The following is a 24,421-nucleotide window of genomic DNA, read 5'->3' as shown; positions in this document are numbered from 1 at the left end:
TCGTCGGGACCCTTCGCACCAACACCACCCACGTACAGCACCGGCGTCGTGAAGGAGCGGAGCGAAGCTAAAGAGGAAGAGCAGCGAGAGAAACCCGAGAGAGAGAAGGGAAAATCTGAGAGAGAGAGAGAGATCCGAGAGAGAGAGAAAATTCTGAGAGAGAGAAAGAGGGAGAGGTCGGCTGAGGAGAGGGAGAAGAAAGGGTTTAGGGTTTTTTTTTCTGAAATTCCCTCTCCTTTTCTTTTTATACTCCCTTCAAAAGGTAGTAACCCTAGGTCAAGTGAAGATTAGGTTACTCTTTTAAAACTCCGAAAATGCCTAACAATTTCCTATTAATTTGTAAATAAATTAAGATACCTTTTTTTTTATTAATTCTTTATTTTTTTTTTCTTAATTAATACGAAATTATTACTAAAAATACGGAGTATTACACAGCCCCACTCAGTCGCCAGTAGTTGCAACCCCTGATCTCACCCTCACGAGTACCCCCCCCCCCCCCCCCCGCACACCCCAAGTGGACCCTTATCCCGCTCTCCTCTCAACCCCACCCCTTCAACCCCCATCCCATCTCTCCCCCAACCCACGCAAGCCCATGCCCCAATCCCTCCATCGCACCTCACCCTTCTCCTCTCCTTTGTCAGAAATTCAGACCTCTCCTATGCATCTGCGTCCTTTATGTCAGTGCAACCCCATACTCGGATCGCAAGTCTACGACACTTGAGAGAATCCCTCCAGAAATATTTACTATTCCATTCAATCAGGTCACTCTTGTATATATCCCTCACAATTTGTGCTAATTTATGACGAGGGAGAGGAGAGGGGGTAAAGAGTGGAGGGGGGGGGGACAGAGGGAAGGGGTGCAGGGGTTGCAGCCTACGGGGGAGGGGTAAGGGTGGGGTTTGCCGTGGAAATAAGGGTGGTGGAGGCAAGTGGTGGGGGGGGGGGGGAGGAGGTGGTGGTGGTTAGGATTAGAGTTAAGACATTAAGGTTAGGGGCATTAAGGTTAATTAGAACATTAGAGTTAGGAGGTTAGGGTAGAGGGAGGGTTTAATTAGGTTAATAATGGCAAAGTTGTAAATAATGCAAACGATGAGTTGTTGCTCGTTAGAAAAAGATCATTTGATGAACGTTTTAGAAATTCAGGGGTATATGGTGAAAATATGAAACATTGGGGATATATGATGAATTTTTTAATTTGTCAGGGATATATGGTGAAAAAATCAAAATTTTAATACTTTATAAACCATTACACATCTTTCTGATGGTTTTAAAATAGTCCAAACTCCAAATTTTTGATTAACCAAGAATAAAAATAATTTTAACAAGAAAATATCAATGCTTCTCCAAGTCGCATTTTTGTGAATTAGATATTATTAATATTAAGTCGTATACGTCAAATATAATGTCGGATATTAATAATTCATTTCGAAGTCAGCATTTTTCTTATTTAAAACTAAATTGGAAAATGAAAATCATGCTTAATAATAATAATAATAGTAATAATATTTATGTACGAGCATATCTCGAGGATCCATCGGCGCTGGCTCAATTTCAACAACTCTCTCCTCAGTGGCTCAGTCCTCACTCCCGCTCAATAGTGTTTGGTTTTCCCCTCTGCTTCTAAAGTATTTCAGTGACTTAGAACAATGCTCGCATTGCATCGATCAGTGCACTCTGTTGCTGCAACATCTCCCGAACTTCACACTCTACTCTACAAAATCCCAACTAATTACTCACATTATCTTCCTCTTCTTTCTTCTTGCAAAAGTTTAAGTTCCCTTTTCAGAATTCATGCCCGTTTAATAGTATTGGGCATGACCCATTGCAATTCAATTATTACCCATGTGATAAACTCCTATTCTTCGTTTCAGAAATGCAATTCTGCTAGGTTGGTTTTTGATTCAGTACCTAATCCATGTGTGATCGTATATAACTCCATGATTAGAGCTTATTCGAGGTCGGGTCGACACGATGAAGCATTAAAATTGTACCATGTAATGTTGGATGGAAACTTGGAGCCTAATAAATATACTTATACTTTTGTGCTCAAAGCCTGTGCTGGTAAATTTGATTTTCAGACGGGTGTTCGAATTCATGATGATGTGGTTAGGAGGAATTTGGAGTTGGATTTGTATATTTCTACAGGATTGGTTGATATGTATTGTAAAATGGGTCGACTTGACGATGCACGGAAGGTGTTCGGTAAAATGCCTAAGACGGATATTGTTTCTTGGAATGCTATGATTGCTGGACTTTCAGAGGGTGGAGATCCTGATGAAGGATTGGGTGTTTTCAGGGCAATGCAACTAGGTGGGCTTGTACCGAATTCGGTTACCTTGTTGAATTTGTTTCCTTCTGTTTGTAAATTGGAGAATTTTATGTTATGTAGGTCAATTCATGGTTTTATAACCAGGAGGAGTTTCGAGTTAAAAGTTTACAATGGATTGATTGATACATATTCTAAGTGTGGATTTGTGGAAGATGCTCGCTCGGTTTTTGATCAGTTGTATAGTAAGGATCATGTGTCATGGGGAACAATGATGGCTTGTTATGCTCATAATGGATACTTTTGTCAAGTCCTGGAGCTATTTGATGAACTGAAGGGTAAAAGTTCAGTGATGAATAAGATATCGGTTGTTAGTTCGTCTTTAGCTGCTTCTGAGTTGAGAGATTTGAAGAAAGGGAAGGAGATTCATAATTGTGCAATTCAATATTGTATTGACTCGGATACTATGGTTGCTACTTCTCTGATGACAATGTATGTTAAATGTGGAGAATTGGATAAAGCTAATCAACTGTTCAGAGGGCTTAAGGAAAAAGATATGATTGCTTGGTCTGCCTTGATAGCTGCACTTGTACAAAGTGGGTTCCCTAAAGAAGCAGCATCTCTATTTCGTGAAATGGTGCATGAGAAGTTAAAACCAAGTAGTGTAACTCTGATGAGTATCTTACCCGCTTGCACAGAGCTTTCATCGGGGGAGCTAGGAAAAAGCATTCACTGCTATTGTCTTAGAGCGGGTTTGGATTCAGAAGTTGCGATTGGGAACGCCCTTGTCTCAACGTACGCTAAACGGGGTTTGTTCGCTCAGGCATTGATTATCTTTTCTAGAATGCCATCCAAAAATGTAGTTTCGTTCAATACGCTCATAAGTGGATATTCTCAAAGTGGCAACACATATGAAGTGATGACAATGTTCCATGAATTACTATCATCAGGGTTGAGGCCTGATTCTGAAACTATGGTAGGTGTGATCCCTGCTTGTGCACTTTCCCAAGATCTAGAACACGGGACATGTATACATGGCCTAATTATAAAAGGCGGATTTGCATCTGAGTGCCATGTAAAGAATGCTCTGATTGACATGTATGCCAAGTGCAGCAGGCTATGCTTGGCTGAGACATTATTTAATGAATTTGACTTCATCAAAGATGAAGTTACTTGGAATGCCATGATTTCTGGTTATGTACATAATAGAAGGTCCAAAGAAGCTTTGTCTGCCTTTTGTCAAATGAAAGCCGTAGGACTACAACCTTCTGCAGTTTCTGTGGTAAGCGTTATTCCTGCAGCAGCAGACCTAAGTGCTCTCGCTGAAGGTATGGCACTCCATGCCTGTACAATACGAATGGGTTTTCAGTCAAATACATACATCAGTAATAGTCTTATTGATATGTATGCTAAATGCGGGCACTTTGATTGTTCAGAGAAATATTTTGATGAGATGAAAAATAGAGATACAATAACATGGAATACAATGCTTGCTGGATATGCAGTTCATGGGCATGCAACGCGTGCTATTGAACTTTTTGTACTGATGCAAGGTGATAACGTGAAGCTTGATTCAGTGACTTTTCTGAGTGTCTTGTCAGCATGCAGACATGGTGGTTTGGTAGAAGAAGCGAGAAAAATATTCAACTCCATGCATGATAAGTTCAATCTTAAACCTAAGTTAGAACACTATGCTTGCATGGTTGATTTGTTAGGCCGTGTTGGTCTTTTTAGTGAAATCATGAACCTTGTCAATAATATGCCTTTAGAACCTGACGCTGCTGTTTGGGGAGCCTTATTGGGTGCATGTAGAATGCATTCTAATTCAGACTTGGCAGAAATGGCATTAAACAAGTTGGTGAATCTTGAGCCTGGGAATCCGGCACATTATATTGGTCTATCCAATATATATGCTCAATCTGGTAGATGGATTGACGCTAGAAACATGAGGTTAAAGCAAACTGATGCTGGGCTAAAGAAATTCCCAGGGTGCAGTTGGGTTTAGGTCAAGAAAACATGAATATATATTTGGGTAGTTTTCATGAAGTTGGCAGCTCTGATGGAAGCATGTAACAAAGTTTCGAGTTCACTTCCTCTATCCAATTAGTGAGAAAGTGAGGAGCTTCAACATGGCTGCTTGATTTTCTGTCATCGGTGAATTGGCGACCACTCTCAAGAATCAGGTTATTCCTCCTTTCCTCTCCGAAATTTTTATTGTTATTCTTCCATATTAGTAGTTTGTTTATGACGTCAATTTTCACTTTGTAAATTTTTTGCTTCTGCAATTTTCGATTAATTTTTCCCAATTCTGATAAGGGTTAATTAGCCTTATAGTTGTGTTTAGTATTTTGGCGGGAAAGTCAGTTTTCTTATATTCAAAGAATTAGTTAAATGTTAGTTAAAAATAGTTGAGCTGTAGTTTTCATCTACTTAGCTATTGATTGAGCTATAAATAGCTGAGGTTCAGAATGTAATAATCATTCAGAAAACAAACACTTAGGGGATTTTGGTTGGGGGGTTACAAGAAAGGGAAAGAAAATCAAGTAAGCTGATTCCCTGGTTTGTTTGGTCCATTTAATCATTCCCTTTACCCCTATGTTACCCCCAAACTCCTCTACCTTGATTCCCCACCTCTTCTAAGGGTTTCACTTACCCTTTCTCTCCTTTAACTCCATGGTCACTATGACCACCACCACTTTGCCACCAAACCACCACCCTTCCATCATGAAACCACCAACCCCACCTGAAACCAGCATTCCACCAACCACCACCACCACCCGAAGCAACCCCACGACTACTCCACCACCTAAAACCACATCCCACCCAAAACAACCCTACCCCACCTGAAACCAGCATTCCACCAACCACCATCACCACCCGAAGCAACCCCACGACCACACCACCACCTAAAACCACATCCCACCTGAAACAACCCTACCCCACCTGAAACCACCGTTCCACCAACCACCACCACCACCCCAAGCAACCCCACGACCACTCCACCACCTAAAACCACATCCCACCGAAAAGAACCCTACCCCACTGGAAAATAAACCCCCCACCACCAAACCAAAACAACCCTACCTCCCAATCGAAACAACCCCACCCCACAAAACCTTATCCCTCCACCCGAAAAACAACCACATCCACCCCAAAACAATCACCATCCAATCGAAAGCCATCACCATCCATCGAAAAGACCCCCTCCCTCCAAAAACCACTAGATTTACAAGAGAGAGAAGGAGAGAAAAAATTACCTTGACGGCTAGGGGGGAGAGGAAGAGTTGCGGTGGTAGAGGAGCGGAAGGGCCGCAGTAAAGAAGGTGGAATTTCGTAGTGGAAGGGTGGTGCTGGTTTGAGCTTTTTAGGGGAATTTTGGGGTGGTGAAAATACTAGGGTTTCCCTTTGATATATCCAAACAAACAACTTAGAAAATCAAAAGGTAACCCTTTCTATTCTCCTTGTAACCCTTTCTCAAACCCTTTCTCTTTCCTTTTAACTAACCAAACGCCCCCTTATTCTTTCTTTCTTATCTCATATTCTATTTTTCTCTTATTCATTCTCTTATCAAAATTCATAGAATTGTATTCCCATTCTAAGTATTACATGAAGGGTTGCCCTTCCGGTAACATTTTGGTATAGAGAAGAGTTGTTGCTGCTTAGAAGTTCAATTCCGTCATTGTTAAGAACTTCTTTAAGCTTCTGCACTATAAGTGTTCGCCAAATTGAAAAGTTCTATCCAAATAATCGTGGCACCATCAGTTACTAAGGGAGTGACAGTCACAGAAGAGCAATTCAGAATTCAAGAACAAAAATGGGAAGAACAACAAGCCCAAAACAAGGTGTTACAGGATACTTTGAAGGAGGTGATGATGTCTTTACAAGAAATGAATGGAAGATTGAAAGCAACAGAAGAAAAGAAGAATTTGGAGTCACCCACATTTCAAATCTACAGAAGTACATGATGATGGAATCAATGCCACTAGAATTCGAGGGTATGTTCCTAAACTAGAGTTTCCTAAGTTTAATGGTACGAACCCAAGAATGTGGATTAAAAAATGTAATAAGTATTTCCGCTTGTAAGATTCCTAAAGAGCAAAAGGTGGATTTATCTTGTTTGAATATGGTAGAAAAGGCAGAACAATGAGTTTCAAGTTCATAATTGATTTGTCTGCCAGACTTAGAGATGAAATTGGAACGAATGTTGTTGAGAAGTTCAATAAACTGCAACAAATTGAGCCTAATGTTGCAACAAAATCATATTATTCCTACTTTCTTGATAGTTTTGTTGGAGGACTTCAGCCAAACATTAAGCCTATAGTAAGAGCTTTTAAACCCAAAGGTGTAGCCGAATCAGTAGAATATGCTAGATTGCAAGAAGAATCTATAGAAGCTAACTTCAATTCTCATTGAACCAAACCCCACAAAACTACTTTTTCACCTTACTCCACAAATAAAACCCTTTGATACACCTGTGTTAGCTAATTCTAAACCCCCTATTCTTCCTCTTCCAAAAAAGACAAACCCAACTACAAAAAAGACCTTTCAAATATATCCCTGCAGATGTTAGACAAGAAAAGATTGCAAAAAGGTTATGTTACTACTGCGATAAACCCTATGATAGGAATCATAAGTGTAACTTCAAAGAACCTCAAGGCAGGAGGATGTTAGTGATTCAGATGATGGAGGAGATGATTTACTAGATATCACAAGTGGAAGTAAATCGTGAAATAGTGATCCATTTATCTCGATGAATGCATTGATAGGAAATCAAAGCTACCATACTATGAGAGTAAAAGGTGTAGTGAATGGTAGTTCTATTAATATTCTCATATACTCATATACTCAGGGAGTACTCACAATTTTCTAGATATTGCTATGGCCAAGAAGCTTAGGTGTACAATCAGTCTAATGTCTCTAGGATCTGTTACTGTGGGAGATGGGAATCACATTGCTTGTCAGCATAAATATGGGTCTTTCGCTTCGGCTGCGTAAGGCAAGTTGTTTACAATTGATGTTATGTTAATTTCATTGGGGTCCTATGATATGGTGTTGGGAGTTAAATGGTTAGCTACATTGGGCTCTATTTGTTGGGATTTCAAGAAACTATTGATGGAGTTTATAATAGGAGGAGATATATACAAACTCACAGGGGTTTCACCTAAAAAAGTCCAAGGGCTAGAGGGAGAGCCTTTTGTTAAAGTGTTAGAAGGTGCAGCTCAAGTACTAGATACTTCTAAGGAGGAAGTAGTTGAACAATATTCCTTATGTACTATGGATTCCTCAGTTGTTCCTCAAGTTGAGACTCTTAAACAGAAGTATAATAGTGTTTTTGAAGTTCGTGTTTGATCACAGAATTCCCTTGGAGGTGGGTGTAGGTCCTCTGAACATTAGACCTTATAGGTACCCACTGAAACAAAGAGATGTTATAGAAAAACTTATTTAGGAGATGCTTGACAGGGGAAATTATTCAAAACAAGTCGAGCCCTTTTGCATCTCCTGTTACTCTAGTTGGCAAGAAAGATGTAACATGGAGGTTATGTGTAGATTAAAGAGAAATAAACAAAAAGACAGTGAAATATAAGTTTCCTGTTCTAGTTATTGATGAATTGCTTGAGGAATTATGTGGTACCACTGTGTTTACAAAGCTGGATCTAAAGGCTGGCTATCATCAATTGAGAGTTCATGACTTTACTAGTGCTCCTGCCTCATTTCAAGGGTGGATAAATGATGTTTTTAGATCATTACTCAGAAAATGTGTCTTAGTATTTTTTGATGATATTGTTGTTTACAGTAAAACTCTGGCAGATCATTTACAACATTTAACTGAAGTGTTTGAGCTTATGCAGAACAACAAGATGTATGCACAAGCTAGCAAATGTATTTTTGCAACTGATAAAATAGAGTATTTGGGGCATTTCATCTCAGCTCAAGGAGTGAAACTGATCCAAGGAAAATTTCAGCCATTGCTAGCTCGGCTATTCCTAATTCATTGAAAGAATTAAGAAGCTTCCTTGGTCTTTGCGGATATTATAGGAAATTTGTGAGGAATTATGCTATCATTAGCAAAGAGTTGACTAATCTTCTCAAGAAGGGAGCTTTTAAATGGAATGAGAAAGCTCAAGTATCCTTTGAAGCACTGAAATCTGGGCTGTTCCTGATATTTCTAAGTCTTTTGTGCTTGAAACAGATGCATCTAAGTTTGGCATTGGTGCAACTCTAATGCATGATAATCATCCTCTGGCTTTTATTTAGTAGATCTTTGGGTCCTAAGTGGTAAAAGTTAACAGTTTATGATAAAGAGAAAGAACTGCTAGCTATTGTTTTCTATGTACAAAAATGGGAACAATACTTGATTGCTGGGCATTTTATCATGACCCAAAGAGCTTGAAATGGCTCTTACAACAGAAGATTTCTATTCCTTTCCAACAGGTTTAGTTGTCAAAACTTATGGGATTTTACTATATAGCTGCTGATGCTCTTTCTAGGTGGAGAAGTTCTGTTAATGGCAATTTCAGTCACTGCCGCAGATTTCAACACTCAACATAACTTGGCTCAGCTACAAGATAATGTAAGTGTTCCCAGCTTCAGCATTCAAGATGGTTTACTTAGAAGAAAAAACAGAATTGTAATTAGCAAAGATGATAATTTGGCAACATGCTTCTCCTGAGAGTGGACTAACGCACAAATGTTACATTGAAGAAGCTGAATAGCTTATTTTATTGGTAAGGCATGACTAAGGATGCTAGACATTTTGTCAGAAGATGTCCTATATGCCAAGTTTCTAAGTATGATAATTCTGCCAAACCACAAGGATATCTCCATGGATTTTATTGGTGGCTTACCTAAATCCAATGGTAAGGATATGATATATGTAGTGGTAGATCGTTTCAGTAAAGCTGCCGATTTTATGCCTCTCCCAAATCCATACACAAGTAGCTCAAGACCATGTTTTGTGCATGGTTGACCAAGAACAATGGTTAGTGATAAGGATGTCGTTTTCCTTAGTCAATTTTGGAAGGGACTCTTTCCTTTTCATGGCACTAAATTTCTCTTATCTTCTACCTACCATCTTGAGGCTGATGGAAAAACAAAGGTATTGAATAGGTGTTTGGAAATCTATCTCAGATGCATGTGTGGAGAATAACCTAAGGAGTGGTCTTTTTGGTTACCTTTAGCTGAGTGGTGGTACAACACTCACTTTCATTTAGCTTTACAATTAACCCCTTATGAAGTGGTTTACAACCAACCACCACCCCTTCATCTGCCATATCTCTCACGAGAATCTTCCGTTGAAGCAGTGGATAGAAGCATGATTAGGAGGGAACACATGCTAGCTATGGTAATAATTCATATGACTAGAGCATAGTGTAGAATGAAATTTCAATTTGGTAAGCATAGGACAGACAAAAACTTTGAGGTTGGAGCATGGAATTTGCTTAAACTACAACCTCACAGACAACACTCAGTTCAAACAAGAACTAATCACAAGTTGTCTCCCAAGTATTATGGGCCATTTCAAGTCCAAACCAAGATTGGAAACGTGGTCTACAAACTTCAACTCCCTCTGAGAATTCTGAGATACATGATGTCTTCCATGTCTCTCAATTGAAGAAATTCCAAGGTTCTCTTCCTATAGCCGCTCAGATTCCAGTATGATTACAAGGATAAGGTGATGCTGTCTTGATTCAACCAACAACTATATTGGATAGAAGGGTAGCCGCTCATGTCCAATATCTGATTCAGTGGGAAGGTTGTCCAATTGAAGCTAGTTGGGAGTATGCTACAGATTTTGAAAAAAGACCCTCATTTTGATTGTACTATGTCAAGTCTTTTTTAAGGGAGGGTGGTATGATAGGGGTTAATTAGCCTTATACTTGTATTTGATATTTTGGCGGGTATATCAGTTTTAGCCTTCCTTATATTAAGGGAATCATGTAACTGTTTGTTTGTTAAAAGTGGTTCAGCTGTAATTGTCATCTAATTAACTATTGATTGAGTTATAAATAGCTGGAGTTTATAATATAATAATCATTCAGAAAATAAACACTTATTCTTTCTTTCTCATCTCATATTCTATATTTCTCTTTCTCTTATTTATTCTCATATCATAATTCATAGAATTTTATTAACATTCCAAGTATTACATGAAGGGTTTCCCTTAACAAATCCTCAACTCATCCAAAAATAGGGCCGACCCATTTTCAAAATCTACCTTATGAGACAACCCATTTGCTTTATTGGTTGTTTCTTGAAGAGTGAGAATGGCAAACCATTTGCCGTCCTTTTGTCGACGAAAGCGTTTTGGGTTTCTCGAATGCCTTTGTCTGAATTGCTAGTTGCTCTAATTTGTGTTTTGAGCTTGAATTTGTTTGGAAAATGGGAGGGAAATTCACGTTGGGCTTAGGAAAGAGGAAGAGGGAACAAAAATCAATAACTTTTTTAGCTTTTTTGGTTTCAATGTTTTGCGGTTCAGACTGTGACCTTTCATATCTATTTATAATTCTTACTTCATGAGATTTTCTGAGAGTTGGTAAACCTAAGTTAAGGGGTTGATTTTTTCCAATTATCCTTGTAAGGGAAAAAATGAATAAATCTTAAATCACTTATTGCATTCTCAAATTGTAGAGGAACTCTTGAACTCGGGACAAGCCTCTTTTCTCAGTAATGGTTCTAAATAATTCTTCGACCTAGATGCTCATTGCATCTCCATTATGTGATGTAGAGACCAAAAATGAAATGGATATAACAAAATTATGCTTCTAAAGAGCAAATTTACTGTAATCTTTTATTTTCCTTAGCTTAAGTAATGTGCTCATGACTCTGTAGATGGGTTTACATATATATAAGCTAAGGTGTCATATCTGGTGTAATGGTCATACTTCTTGAACTTCTAGCTTCATATAAGGTTTTTTCTCTATGGGTTTGTGTTATCATTTTTTTCTTTCTTTTTTATTCAATTTTTCTTTCTTCTGCTTCCAAGGTAGTGGTTCATTTGTCAATTTTATATCAAGGTACTTTATCAGTTGATCTCTTTCTAAGTTTCTTCAATGTAATTGCTTCATTTATGATTCACACATTGTCTGTCGAGAAGTTTGGTTGGTGTATGTACACTGAAATATCGAGTGATTGTACAACTGAGCAACTTTTAGCATGAAATAGGAAGTAGATTCGTTTAGTAGTTGCTTTTTTGAATTTAATCTAGTGAGTTTCTTTTTCTTTTGTAGATTTTTTTGTAGGCATGTCTATGGCCATATTGTAATATTCAATTCTGGTTCTACAATTTAAGAAAGAAGTGACTCTATTTTGAAAAATGTCCAATCACTGTTACCTTATCCCATGAGCAATATTGCTATTTGCTATTTATTGAAGACAATTAAACTTGACAAATCTAATAATAGTAAGTTGATAAATAAGATCTTTTTCTTTTCTAGATTTTTTGTAGGCATGTTTAGGGCCAAATTGCAATATTCGATTCTGATTATACAGTTTAAGAAACGAGCGGCTCAATTTTAGGAAATGTCCAATTTCTTTTACCTTATCCCATGAGCAATATTGCTACTTATTGAAAACAACTAAACTTGACAAATCTAATAATAGTAAGTTGATAAATAAGCAAAAAATAGTATAACTATTTTGTCAGATAATGAGAGAGACTTTAGTAGCGATAAGTAGGGAATATGTTACATAATATAAAGAGAAATTTCCTGAAGTACCCTCTTGAGGTTTGGCGTAATTGCCAAATTACCCCTCACATTTGGGGAATTCTTCAGATACCCCCATAAGGTTTGTGTTTGGGTCTAAAATATCCTTACTATGGATGGAACCCTAACACCATTAGGTTATCCTCTCTCTCTCTCCACCCATCATTCTCCATTGTTGAACCTGCAAGCTTTCTCTCTCCTCTCCATCTTCATCTTCTTCATCTCTCCTCCCATCTTCTTCACCACTCATCTCCTCTTCGACCACAGCACTACCCCACCTTACCGCCACCCACCCAGCCTCGACTCCACCTCACTGCCAACCTAACTCCCCTTCGAATTCTACAGCCCTTACCCTTCCCCCACCTCCTTCGAATTCCGCAGCCCCCACCCTCCCCCATCTCCTTCGAATTCCGCAGCCCCCACCCCTCCCCCACCCCACCCCGTCCCTACCCCATTTCGATTTTCAGCATCCAACAAGAGGAGGCATAAGAACAACGGTGGAAATTGAAGAGCCCCCACCCAACACCCTAGCACCAAGACGAACACCGCAAACACAAAGAGTGGGGCGGGGAGGCTGGGCTGCAAAATACGAAGGGGTCGGGGAGGGTTGGCGCTCGTGGGGTGGGGGTAGGAAAGGGATGGATGGCTGTGTGGGGAGAGAAAAAGTTTGAAGGTTCATCAATGGAGGATGATGGGTGGAGAGAAAGAAAATTGGGGGGAGAGAGAGGAAAACCTAATGACGTTAGGCTTCTGTCCATAGTAAAGGTATTTTAGACCCAAATACAAACCTCAGGGGGTACCTTAAATGTGGGGTAGGAATTATGCCAAAGCTCAGGGGTACCTAAGGAAATTTCCCTAATATAAATATGAGTAAAAATAAACAGATAAATAATTCGTTTATAGTGCATTTATTTTCTCTTATTGTATTAAGTATAAGTTCCCATTACGCTTCTAGCAAACTGCTATCAGAGCCACGAACATAAAATGGCAACAAAAAGTAATGTCGTAGTGTTTCAATATCCAAGGCTTACAAAGGAAAATTATGATAAGTGGTCTCTTAGGATGAAAAAATTCTTGGAGGACAAGGATATTGGGAAATTGTCGAGAAAGGTTATACAAAACCTGATGTTGTGAATGAAAGCCAAAAGGAAGCTTTGGAAAATGAGATGAAAGAGGATAAAAATGTACATACGGTCATTCATTAAGGACTGGATGCTGACATGTTTGAGAAAGTTGCAAATGCAACATGTTTCAAACAAGCTTGGGATACTCTTTCAAAATTGTTTTGAAGGAGTAAGTAGAGTGAAAAAGGTTAGTCTTTAAACTTCAAGGGGAGAGTTTGAAAAACTTGAGATGTTGGATAAATAATTTATCTTAGATTACTTTGGTAAAGTTTTGAATGTTGTAAACCAAATGAAGATAGAGACTGGGTGAATCCATGTAAGATTGTCGAGTTATTGAGAAAATACTGCTTTCTCTTAATTACGATTTCAACCATATAGTTATTGCTATTGAAGAGTCGAATAAGGACTTAGGAATTTAGGATGATTGATGAGTTAAGTAGGTCCCTTTAAAACCCATGAACAAAGACTATTGAAGACAATAGAAAAGGACGATGATCAACAAGTGTTGCAAGCAAAAATCACTTTTAAGGTAGATATAAGTGATAAACAAGGGGTTCAACCACGCGGAAGATCAAATATTGAGAACGTGGCGAAACTATCTAAGGAGGGAGAGATGACCATAATTCACATCTTTTATAGAGGCGAATCATCTACCATGGACGAGGTAGAGGAGTAAATCATTTTCAAAAGGACACTAATAAGGCTAATGTTGAAATGCTACAATTGTGGAAAATATGGACATTATTCACGGGATTGTTTGATAAAAAATGGTCATGAAGAAAGAAATGTGATTGAAGATAAGGAAGAAGAAGCAACCATGTTAATAGCTCTAAAAGTGGAGGATATGAGAGATGATAATTGTACATGATATCTAGATAATGGAGCAAGCAACTACATGACGGGAGACAAAAAAAAAATGTTGATCTTGATGCAACTGTGGCAGGAAATGTGACCTTTGGTGATGGTTCGAAGGTATCAATTGAAGGAAAAAGTACAATCATGATAGAATTGAAAGATTCTAGTCAGAACTTAATTCGAGATGTTTATTATATTCCTTATATGAGAAGTAACATCTTGAGTGTGGGACAACTTTTGGAAATTAATGGGTGCAAGATTAAAATGGAAGGTCAAAATTATGGCTTCGTGATAGAAACTCTAGCCTTATAACCGTTGTTTCCATGACGAGAAATAGAATGTTCTTGATAAACCTCAAAATGGTTGGACTAATGTGCTTTAATAATGAATACATGTGTTGAAGATCCTTCTTAGAGGTGGCATATGAGATTTGGTCACCTTAATTTTGAAGGACTAAGAGAATTAGAACATAAGAACATGGTAAAAGGATTGCCTCGGATTGACCATCCTAATCAACTTTGTGAAGCATTTTGCTTGGAAAGCACTCAAGAAAGCCATTCTCCAAACAAGCAATTTCAAGAGCTACGAAGCCGCTTGAGTTGGTGCACTCAGACATATGTGGCCCGATCAATCCCACATCACTTGGTAAAAGTTCTTACTTTATTCTTTTCATTGATGATTATAGCAGAAAGACATGGGAGTAATTTTTTGAAGAATAGAAGCTTTTAATACATTTAAGAAGTTCAAGGCATTGGTGGCGAAAGATACTTGATACGAAATCAAAGTTTTGAGAACGAACTAGGGAATTAAAACTGTTCCGTTACATCTATAACGGATTCTGGATTTGCAGTTCCGCGAAATCCCGTTATGGAAAGCCATAATAATATTCACATACTTCTCGTCGTGTTGTATGTTCCATAACGCGAACTCGCCGCGTTAGAACGCTTTTATCTCTGTTACATCCGTTCTTTTCAAACATTGGCCAAAATTTTGTTAGTGACTTAATTATATAATTGATGAAACATGATACTCTTATAGATTTTAATTATTTTATGGTGTAGTAATGCTTCATAAACTAAAACAAAGCAAATATGGTTAAAACATATGCCACGTTGCCCGTCAAACGTTTTATTTCCCGTTACAAGCCGTTCCCGCAACAATGCGACCGTGTTTTTTCCCCTCGGACAGACAAAGGTGGTGAGTTTACTTCTAATGAATTCAATAAATATTGTGAAGAACATGGAATATGACGACCACTCACAGTTTCGAGAACACCACAACAAAATGGTTTAGCACAAGAATATCTACAAAAAGTTTGGAGTGGATGGAATCGAAATGTATCCCATTTTCGAGTATTTGGATCCATTGCGTACACACATGTTCATAAGCAAGTACGGACCAAGCTCGATGATAGGAGTGAAAAATTACTTTTTGTTGGATATGTTGAAAAATCTAAGGGTTATAGTTGTATAATCCAAATACTAAGTAGACAATAATTAGTAGAGATGTATAATTTGATGAAGAGGGGATATGGGATTGGAATATTAGGATTGGAATATTTAGGAAGAATAAGAAACTTATAACTTTCCTCCCTACTTCTGAGGAAGAAAATTCCGGTAACCAGATTTTGGAGACATCTCCAACTAGTCCGTTGCCATCTCTAACTAGTCTGTTGCCATCGCCGAACACATCATCATCTTTATCACATTTGAGTGGAGGATCGGCTAGTTTGAGTGAAGGACCAAAGAAATTTAGAAGTTTATCTGAACTTTATGAAATAACAGAAAGGCTAGAAGATAATACTTCTTTATTTTGCTTGTTCACTGATATCGAACTAATGAATTTTGATGAGGCAAATAGATACAAAGAATGGACTCAAGCAATGAATGAAGAAATAAAGGCCATTTAGAAAAATGAAACATGGGAGTTGACAACACTACATGCTGGTAAGAAGGCAATAGGAGTCAAGTAGGTGTTTAAGATCAAAAAGAATGCTAATGGTGATGTTGAAAGATACAAAGCAAGACTTGTGGCTAAAGGTTACAAGCAAAAAAAGGAATTGATTATGAAAAGGTGCCCTTTGCTCGATTAGAGACGCCGAAGTTGCTAATTTCAATAGCAGCACAATTTAAGTGGAAGATCCACCAAATGGATGTGAAATCAACCTTTCTGAATGGATATATGGAGGAAGAAGTCTACATTGAACAACCAGAAGGCTATATAATCAAAGGTCATGAAAATAAAGTACTTCGTCTAAAGTTTTCTCTACATGGGTTAAAGCAAGCACCAAGAGCATGAAATAGTCATCTAGACAAGTATTTGCAAGATAAGGGATTTTGAAGGTGCATACATGAGTATGCACTTCATGTGAAGAAACACGATGATGATGTCTTCTAAATGTGCATCTATGTGGATGAGCTAATCTTAACTGGAAGTTGCACAAAAATGTTTGAAGATTCCAAGACAAGCATGACACGTGAGTTTGAAATGACGGATATGGGACCTAAGTCCTATTATCTAGGTATTGAAGTTATACAAAATGTTGATGGAATCTTCATCTGCTAAGAAGGGTTCACCAAAGAAGTATTAAAGAAATTCCGTATGCTAAATGTAAACCCAGTTGGCACTCCTATGGAATTTGGGTTGAAATTGTTAAATAATGACATACATTGAGAGAAAGTGAATCTGACTATGTTCGAGAGCATGGTTGGAAGCTTGCGATATTTAACTTGTACTCAACCAAACATATTGTTTGCAGTCAGGCTAGTTAGTCGCTTCATGGAGAATCAATCAGTCTTCCATCTTAAAGCGGCAAAGATAATTTTTCGCTATTGGAAAGGCACAATAGACCATGGAATACTCTCAACTTCAAATTGTCTGAAGGGATATCGTAATAGTGATTTTGCTGTAAATATTGACGATCGAAAAAACACGATTGGTTTTGTGTTGCAGCTAGGAAATAATGTTGTTTCTTGGAGTTCGAAGAAACAAAATATTGTTACTCTCTCCATATGTGAATCAGAATATATTGGTGCAACTTCTTGTGCATGTCATTCAATTTGGCTAAGAAGATTGTTCAAAAAAATGCAGTTGCCACAATGGAACCAACTCAGATGATGGGTGACAATAAATCAGCTGTTGCCTTAGCGAAATCTTGTGTTTCATGAATTATGATCGAAGCAAACGCATCGACATAAGGTTCCACTTTATAAGGAAGTGTATAGAAACAAAGGTGATTAAATTGAAATTCGTAAAGTCATTGGATCAACTTGCTGATATCTTTACGAAGCCTCTGAAGTTTGATGACTTCCAAAGAATGAAGAAGCTAATTGGTCTAGTATGAAAGTCAAGTTTAAGGAGGTGTTAAAAACAATCAAACTTGACAAATCTAATAATAGTAAGTTGATAAATAAGCATAAAATAGTGTAATTATTTTGTCAGAGAATGGCAGAAACTTTAGGAGAGATAAGTAGGGAATCTGTTACATAATTTAGCATGTTACATAATATAAATATGAGTACGTAAGATTTAACTAATTTGTACTCACTCACATATAAACAAATAAAGAATTAGTTTATAGTGCATTTATTTTCTCTCATACTTATCGTATTAAGTATTAGTGAGTTCCCATTACGCTTCCAACAAACTCTCACTTTTCATTACCTAAAATATGGCGATTTGGTGTGAATTTATTAAGACCTGGTTTGGTCTGTCTTTCTTGTCTAGTATGATAGTCCGTCCGAACTTTTAGCACATTTTTGGGCCTTATTAAGTTAGTCTCAACGTTTATTTTTCAAATATATAATTTTCATAATTTTTAACTGATTCAGAACTATATATTGTAATAAGTAAACGGAAAGAAGGTTTTGTCAGGTCTTGTCTGATGTGATTCTAACAGGAAAAAGTAATTAGTTTCTGAAAGACGGGGATGAGAACATAGCCTCAGTATGCTTTGGTCATGTATGAAGGATCTTACAACTTTGGGAGTTCTTTCACTTGTTCTGAGAATACAAGGTGCACTGTTGTCATTCGCTTTGAGATTTCTGTATTTCCCTTGATTAATTAGTGCTAATTTAGGATCAGGGTTACGCTATGGAGCTTCAATTCAAGTAGATGTCTCCATTATCGTAATCATCTATGGCTGCTCTGTCCTGACAATACTCTTTCATTTGCTTGAAGATGAGAATGCTATAGCTGCTTCTATTCCTATACTGCTATTGTAGCAGAATACCAGGTAGTATTTTACAAGGCTGCAAATGTATGTAGATGTCTCCATCATCTTAATCATTTTTGGCTGCTAGTAAGAAAACTCTTGTGTTTGCTTGGGGACAAGGATGAAGTAGCTGATTTTACTCATATACTACTATTTTACCAGAATACCAGGTAGTTAGTCACGAGTAATATACGAGCTGAGCAGCTCAGCAAGACAAGAACTGGGCCAACGCTAATTGTCATGCCTTCTTTGATGCCCAACAAGAGATTGATCGCACTGCTGAAGACTACTATTGCTTGTATTGTTTTCTTCCATTTGAGTTAGATGTTATCTGCATAAAGATCAAGTGTTGCTGCGGAAAAGAGAGCTACAATATTCCTGCTTCAGATCCTTTGCACCTGTTTGGACTTTGATATTTCTGGCACAGGACTCAAGTAAGTTTGACAACCTATGAGTGGTTCATGCATCAGTAATCCCTTTCTTCTGCGTCTGTATATGTTGTGCTCTTATTCTATTTGCTTAGGTGCACTATTTCTCCTCATTTGATTTCTAATGTGTGTTTCAATTGAACACTTTCTTCAACCAAAAGGCTTGGATAATAAGAAGTTGATTCTGGAAGTTGAAAGTGGAAGTTGATTCTGGCAAGAATGGATAATTATGTTAACCGGTAAAAAAAAAATCCTCCGACCTGAAAAAAAAGAACTTCTCTTTGGTATGATACATGTCACCTGTTCCCCTTCATAGATCCACACCTGAAGGTGATAAAACGTTTTATGCCAATTTGAATGATATTATGTCCATAGCTTCTCTCTAAGGGGGTGTTTGGTAAGATTAATGGTAACGGAATGGAAAGGGTTTGGATAAGGAGGGGAAACGGAAATAATAATTGTTACCTTTAATACTTGTTTGGTATCCTAGTGGAATGGAAACAATTGAGAGGTTTATGATTGAGGAAGGAAACGTGATTTGTTTCCACTAGTTTGATAAGGGTAACAAATGGGGGGATTGTGTTTCCCTCCGGAAACGGCATTTGTTACTTAACACTCATACCAAACAATTAGAAATGAAAACGCTTATTTGAATCCGTTTCCTACATCAAATTACTCTATATCAAACACCCTCTAAAACCCTTACCTTACCCTACCCTACCATATCCTATCCTATCCCTTCTTCATCAGTTAGAGGCTGCCATGGATGTTTTCATCCATGGTAAATCACTTTTTCCCTTTAATTTTCAGTTTTAAGTTTTTAGTTTTGTTTTGTTGAATAAATTAGTATCTTTTTATGAGATTTTTTTAGTCTCTGTTGAGCAAATCTCTTTCTCTCCTATGGGAGTTATGAGTATGTTATTTTTTTTTTTGTTTTTTGTTTTTTGGTATGAGAAACTATTCTTATTGGTTGAAGTTTGAGACTCAACATGAAGGTATTGGAATTTCGGATGCGGTAAACATGGCTCGATCAAGAATGCTCTTCTCAAACTATGTCAGAATGATAGACTTCTTCATCAATCGCTGCTTGATTCAACAAATACAGGGGATTGCGCTGTATTCATGGTGTCAAAACAAGGCCGCATCGTATCGTATTGCCCATGTTGTAAAGGTTTTCAAATCTCCGAATCGATATTACCTGCATCATAAAGGTGTAAAATAACCGCGTTTTAGACGGGTTCTAGGGATATCTCATGGTTTAAGCCCATATTTGACGGTATGACAACCGCATCATTCCCGTTCCCGCATCACCGTGATTGTTACCACGATCGTGACCGAAATCGCAGAACTATGGTTGTATTGCTCGATCTGGTTCATTGTAGTTCCTTCGAAGACGAATTTGATTTAACCATGTTTGATTGTATCTTGTTTTTCTTTAATATATATTGTAGATGCCGTTTGACCTTCAATAATAAAAGAATGTCCAAGCTTCTCCATAATGGCTATTAAATACTTCCTTTGTTCCATTGTTATTGCAACATCAACCCTTGACACATTTTTTTAGAAAGTCATGTTGCAATTAATATAGAATGGAGGAAGTACCAATTTTCATACAGTAAATAAATTTCCTTGGTGCATAACAGAAACTGCCTTTGCACCTGTGTAAGGATTTAGTATTGCAATTATCATAATTTAGGGCCTGCTTAATATTAATACCATTTTTTAGTTTTTGGTTTTAAGATTTAATGAGTTATAATATGATAAGCGTGTATAACGAAATTAAAACTATAATCTACTTTTTCAGTTGCCAAAAATGTGGTTTAGTTTAATATAAAGCTTCAAACTCAATACAACACACCCTCAAAAAAGTTTGGGATTCTTTCACTTGTTCTAAACAACCATGGTGGACTGTTGTCATTCATCTAAGGATTCTAGCATCTCCCTGGATGTTTGCTTATTTTTGTCATTTATGGCTATTGGCTCCTAGATGCTATCTATACTCCTTCACGTGTCATTACTCTTTCGACAACAACTGCTCAAGCATCTGTATAAGCATGTAGGGTTGATGGTGTAAAGTAATTCTTGCAATTATGCTGTCTTATTGCAATTTTTCGCCTTCTTGGTTTTAGGATTTCACAAGTTATATGATATGGATTGTATGATGAATTTAAGATTTGTAACTATCTTTTCTGGTTTACTAAAACTTATGTTTAGCTCAAATAAAACTGGAATGAAGAGTTGTAAATAACGAACATACCCTCAAACGAGTGTAGGAAATTTTAATTCATAATATATCTTTTTCATTCTTATTCATGAAATTTCTTTTAGTGGTATGCGTCAATTGATGTGGGGTGTTTTCTTTTTCGACTTCTGAAACCAACTGATGCTGCAAATGTTCTTGCACAATTATGTGTAAACACCCCGAATGGTTGCTGCATAAGCATTTGATCAGAAAGCACTTACTGAGTTTTTAATATTTGAAGCTATAGTATTACTGTTTATTTTAACACTGGCCAATGTGTTACTGGTATGGTGAAATCTGTTATTCACTCGAAAAGGAAGTGGAGGGGACTGGTTTCAGCTTTCAGGATCTTATTAAGTTTGAGACTTTAATAAAGAAGGATTGTGTTGCAAATTTTTAAGTAGAAAAGGAAGTGTGAGAAGTAAAAAAAATGGTTGCATGAGTAAAGAGTATAAGGTCCTGCATATATATTGACGATATGTATCTTAGCTGGCTGCATCTGATCAGGTTTTCTCTTTTTCTGTAAGCTGTTTTTTCATTCTGGGTTTTGTTTGTTTTCCAGTGTTATCAAGTAGCTTGATCTTTTGAATTTGGTCTCGCCATTATTCATATTGTTATATGTTTTTGTTTAGGACTGCGCGAAGTTTAGGACTTTTTGTTTTCTAATGGTGAATTTATGCTTATGATTGGTTTTGTAGCTAAATTCAATCCGGAGTTCCATTTTCCCTTGGATATGTACTCAGAATTTTTTATTCTCATGCTTAACAGAGTGAACATGGTGGCATAAAATAGGGGATCTAGGTCTTGGGTCTGATTATTCCTTGAAGAATTTTAGCGGTTCAGCCCAAAGAGAAATGTGGGGGAAAAATAAGAATGTGCTTATCTAAGGTGTAATCTCTTGGTTATGGCTGAGAGTCGAAGCCTCCTGGAGATTCTGAGGGAGTCTTTTGCGTGGCTGTGCAAGTTTTTCTCGCCTGTCATCTTGGGCGTCCTTGTTGTTAGAGGTTCATTTCTCTCTCTCATCTGAATTTTTTAGTTCTGCCATCCGTGTTTCCATCTTCTAGCTGTCAACTACCTCTTTGATTAGGGATCTGTAATGTTCAAGGTGCAGAATGTAAATGGATATATTAGAAATTGATTTGCTTAGACAAGAGTAGTCAGCTTCTGGAGGTGATAGAGCAAGTCTATTGAGGTTGAAATTGTTTAGGATGAGGGATCGGGTAAATACGTCTCAGTTTCAGTTTGACTTCTCAGAGTTGTAACTGATACTTGTAGGTATAGTCACCACTATTTACTGAAAATGTTTTATCACTCTCATGAAAGACTCTCATAGATGATTGCATAATCCTTCACATGTCTTTTGAATGATTTCAAGTGCATTGTTGTTGGACTATCATCTGGGTAGTATATCAATGAATATAATTTGTTACTTGTGTAGTTTTACGAATTTTGGGTGATTTAAGTGTTAAAAGAATATCTGAAACTTAGTTACTTAAATCATCAATAGTTCAGGGTTTCAGCTTGAGAAGATAAAAACGAATGCTCTCTGTACCTCTTACAGAAAAGGACAAGGATACAAAGATGTTAAATGAAGACTGTAGTCTAGGAAAAATAGAGGAGCTGAAAAACCAAAATTTAAGTCTCTGAACTTGTTAGTTGTGAGATTGGCAATAGGAAAGGGGTAACTTTCAAAGATTCAGAAAAAACTCACTACTGCTAGCTTGAGTATGATCTTCGTTGTAATTTCGGTAGATTTGCTTTCATGATAAACTATAGGAGTATATTCACAGCAGCTAGCTCTTGTCGTCATTATTCAACGTTCAATCACATTGATATCGGAGTTCCTGAACTTTCGTAATGATGATAATGACTAATGAGTGTTAAATATAAATGCCTGAAGATTTGAGATTTTTTCCAGATTTCGTGTTCATGGAACTTGTAGAACTGGACACTGTACGACATGTAGTTGTTGGACTTCTGAGGGTATATGATTTCTCAACTCCGCAACTATAGAGGCTAACAATTGCAATCGAATCATCTGCACACTTCAGTGGTTGTTTCTCATTTTCATGCCTTCATGAGTCATGACTGTTCCCTTGTATCTGTAAGATCAGTCATGTTACCAGATAAAAAGAACTCACTTGTTCACGAATATATTTTTCGTAATCATGGCAAGAAAGAGACAATTTTAGATATTTTCTGGGAAGTATTTGAAGATGATGTATTTCTATGTGCATAAATTTTTTTGCTTCATTGGTTAGTTTCGAATAGCCTCTCAACCAAATCTGCAGTTCATTTTTAAAAGATTATAGTGCAGGAAAATATAGATGCTTACTTAGCGGAAATGCAAGAAACTGTCTCCTATCATAATCAAAGGATTATATACATAATATACAGTGGCGGATCCAGGATTTGAGCCACGTGGGTTCGGAATTGCTGGAACATAAATTCTAAATTACAGTTTATTATCGAGAGTTATAGTTTTTAAAGAAAACGAAACTTTCAACAATTGTACATAACGAAACTTCCATTCTTGATTAGCAACTACTGCATATATGAAATCTAAATGACTAATAATGAACAACTAATCAACATGACGACAACACTAAAAGCTCTTTGCATTTTGGGTGATATTGAACTCTGTCACGAATTCTGTTTAGAAGTGCTGTATAAAAATGTAAAAAATTAATATATGCACTTTTAGTTTAAAATGCACAGTTAGAAAACTATAAAAATATATAACATTAATTTTTTACATTTTAACACACTTCTCATAACATATCATATAAATATAAACATATGAGTAGCGAATCAAGTAATCAGCAAAATGAATTTTTGACTAACTTTATTTAGGGCCTGTTCTCCCCAACTTATTTTTAGTTTAGTTCAATTCAATTCAGTTCAGTTTGGTTAGTTCAGTTCAGCTTTGGACAATACTTTTACTCTAGGAACAAAAAAAAGACACTGGAATAAAAACATCCCGTACGGAATCGATCCGCGACCACCTTGTGAATGACAAGCTGAGTTAATCTTGCACGCAGAGGTTACCACTGAGCCACAATGGTATGTTCGAAATAATATATGTGTTCTGTTTAATATAACGGTTTTTATTTTGCAATTTCTTCATGTTTTTTACCCGGATCCGCGTGGGTTCAGTTGAACCCACTGAACCCACGCTGGATCCGCCACTGATAATATAAACATGAACCATCTTATAGAGAATGATTGAGGGACTGATGGTAGCTCAGTGGAGTACCACCTCGAATTTCAAGGCATTGCTCGAAATTCGAATTCTCATCCCAACAATATGTTGGGGAACTCACTTGTGGTGGCCATAGGCTTTTATCTTTTCTAATACAGAAAAAAATCGAATAGGAAATGATGTACAATGTTTGTAGCGTCCCATTTGTATGCTAGGTTAGAGCTCCGAGTGTTGAAAAAAAAGACTCTTGCTTTTACTTGTGATAGGCGCCGGTTTTTGGAGGGAAGAATAGGGGTTTTCCCTCTCTCTTTTCTATTGCTTAACTTGTGTACCTTTAACCCTAATAATATATCAATATATTAATAGAATTTCTAGGTTAGTTAGTTT

General features: G+C 37.2%; 1 protein-coding gene across 8 annotated transcripts; it reads left to right on the top strand.

The window, feature by feature from the left end:
- The first annotated feature begins 1,498 nt into the window (after positions 1 to 1,498).
- LOC104886978 (pentatricopeptide repeat-containing protein At2g39620) lies at positions 1,499 to 23,092 on the top strand. 8 transcript variants are annotated; one of them, XM_048638937.2, is made up of 4 exons: positions 1,500 to 4,449; positions 18,325 to 18,596; positions 21,601 to 21,836; positions 22,751 to 23,092. In XM_048638937.2, exon 1 carries the CDS (start codon positions 1,647 to 1,649, stop codon positions 4,269 to 4,271), a length of 2,625 nt encoding a protein of 874 aa, XP_048494894.1. In that variant the 5' UTR covers positions 1,500 to 1,646; the 3' UTR covers positions 4,272 to 4,449; positions 18,325 to 18,596; positions 21,601 to 21,836; positions 22,751 to 23,092. The 8 variants fall into 8 exon arrangements, with proteins under 8 accessions (XP_057248559.1, XP_048494894.1, XP_057248558.1 ...); XM_057392575.1 differs by lacking the exons at positions 21,601 to 21,836; positions 22,751 to 23,092 and adding exons at positions 17,848 to 17,963; positions 18,129 to 18,183 and having other exon boundaries at positions 18,325 to 20,089; XM_057392576.1 differs by lacking the exons at positions 21,601 to 21,836; positions 22,751 to 23,092 and having other exon boundaries at positions 1,499 to 3,594; positions 3,703 to 4,449; positions 18,325 to 20,089.
- The last annotated feature ends 1,329 nt before the right edge of the window (positions 23,093 to 24,421 follow it).

The sequence above is a fragment of the Beta vulgaris genome, chromosome 2 (assembly GCF_026745355.1).
Source record: "Beta vulgaris subsp. vulgaris cultivar EL10 chromosome 2, EL10.2, whole genome shotgun sequence".
Taxonomy (NCBI): Eukaryota; Viridiplantae; Streptophyta; class Magnoliopsida; order Caryophyllales; family Amaranthaceae; genus Beta; species Beta vulgaris.
Note: the sequence above shows the minus strand (reverse complement) of the source record. Positions and strands in the feature narration are given on the sequence as shown.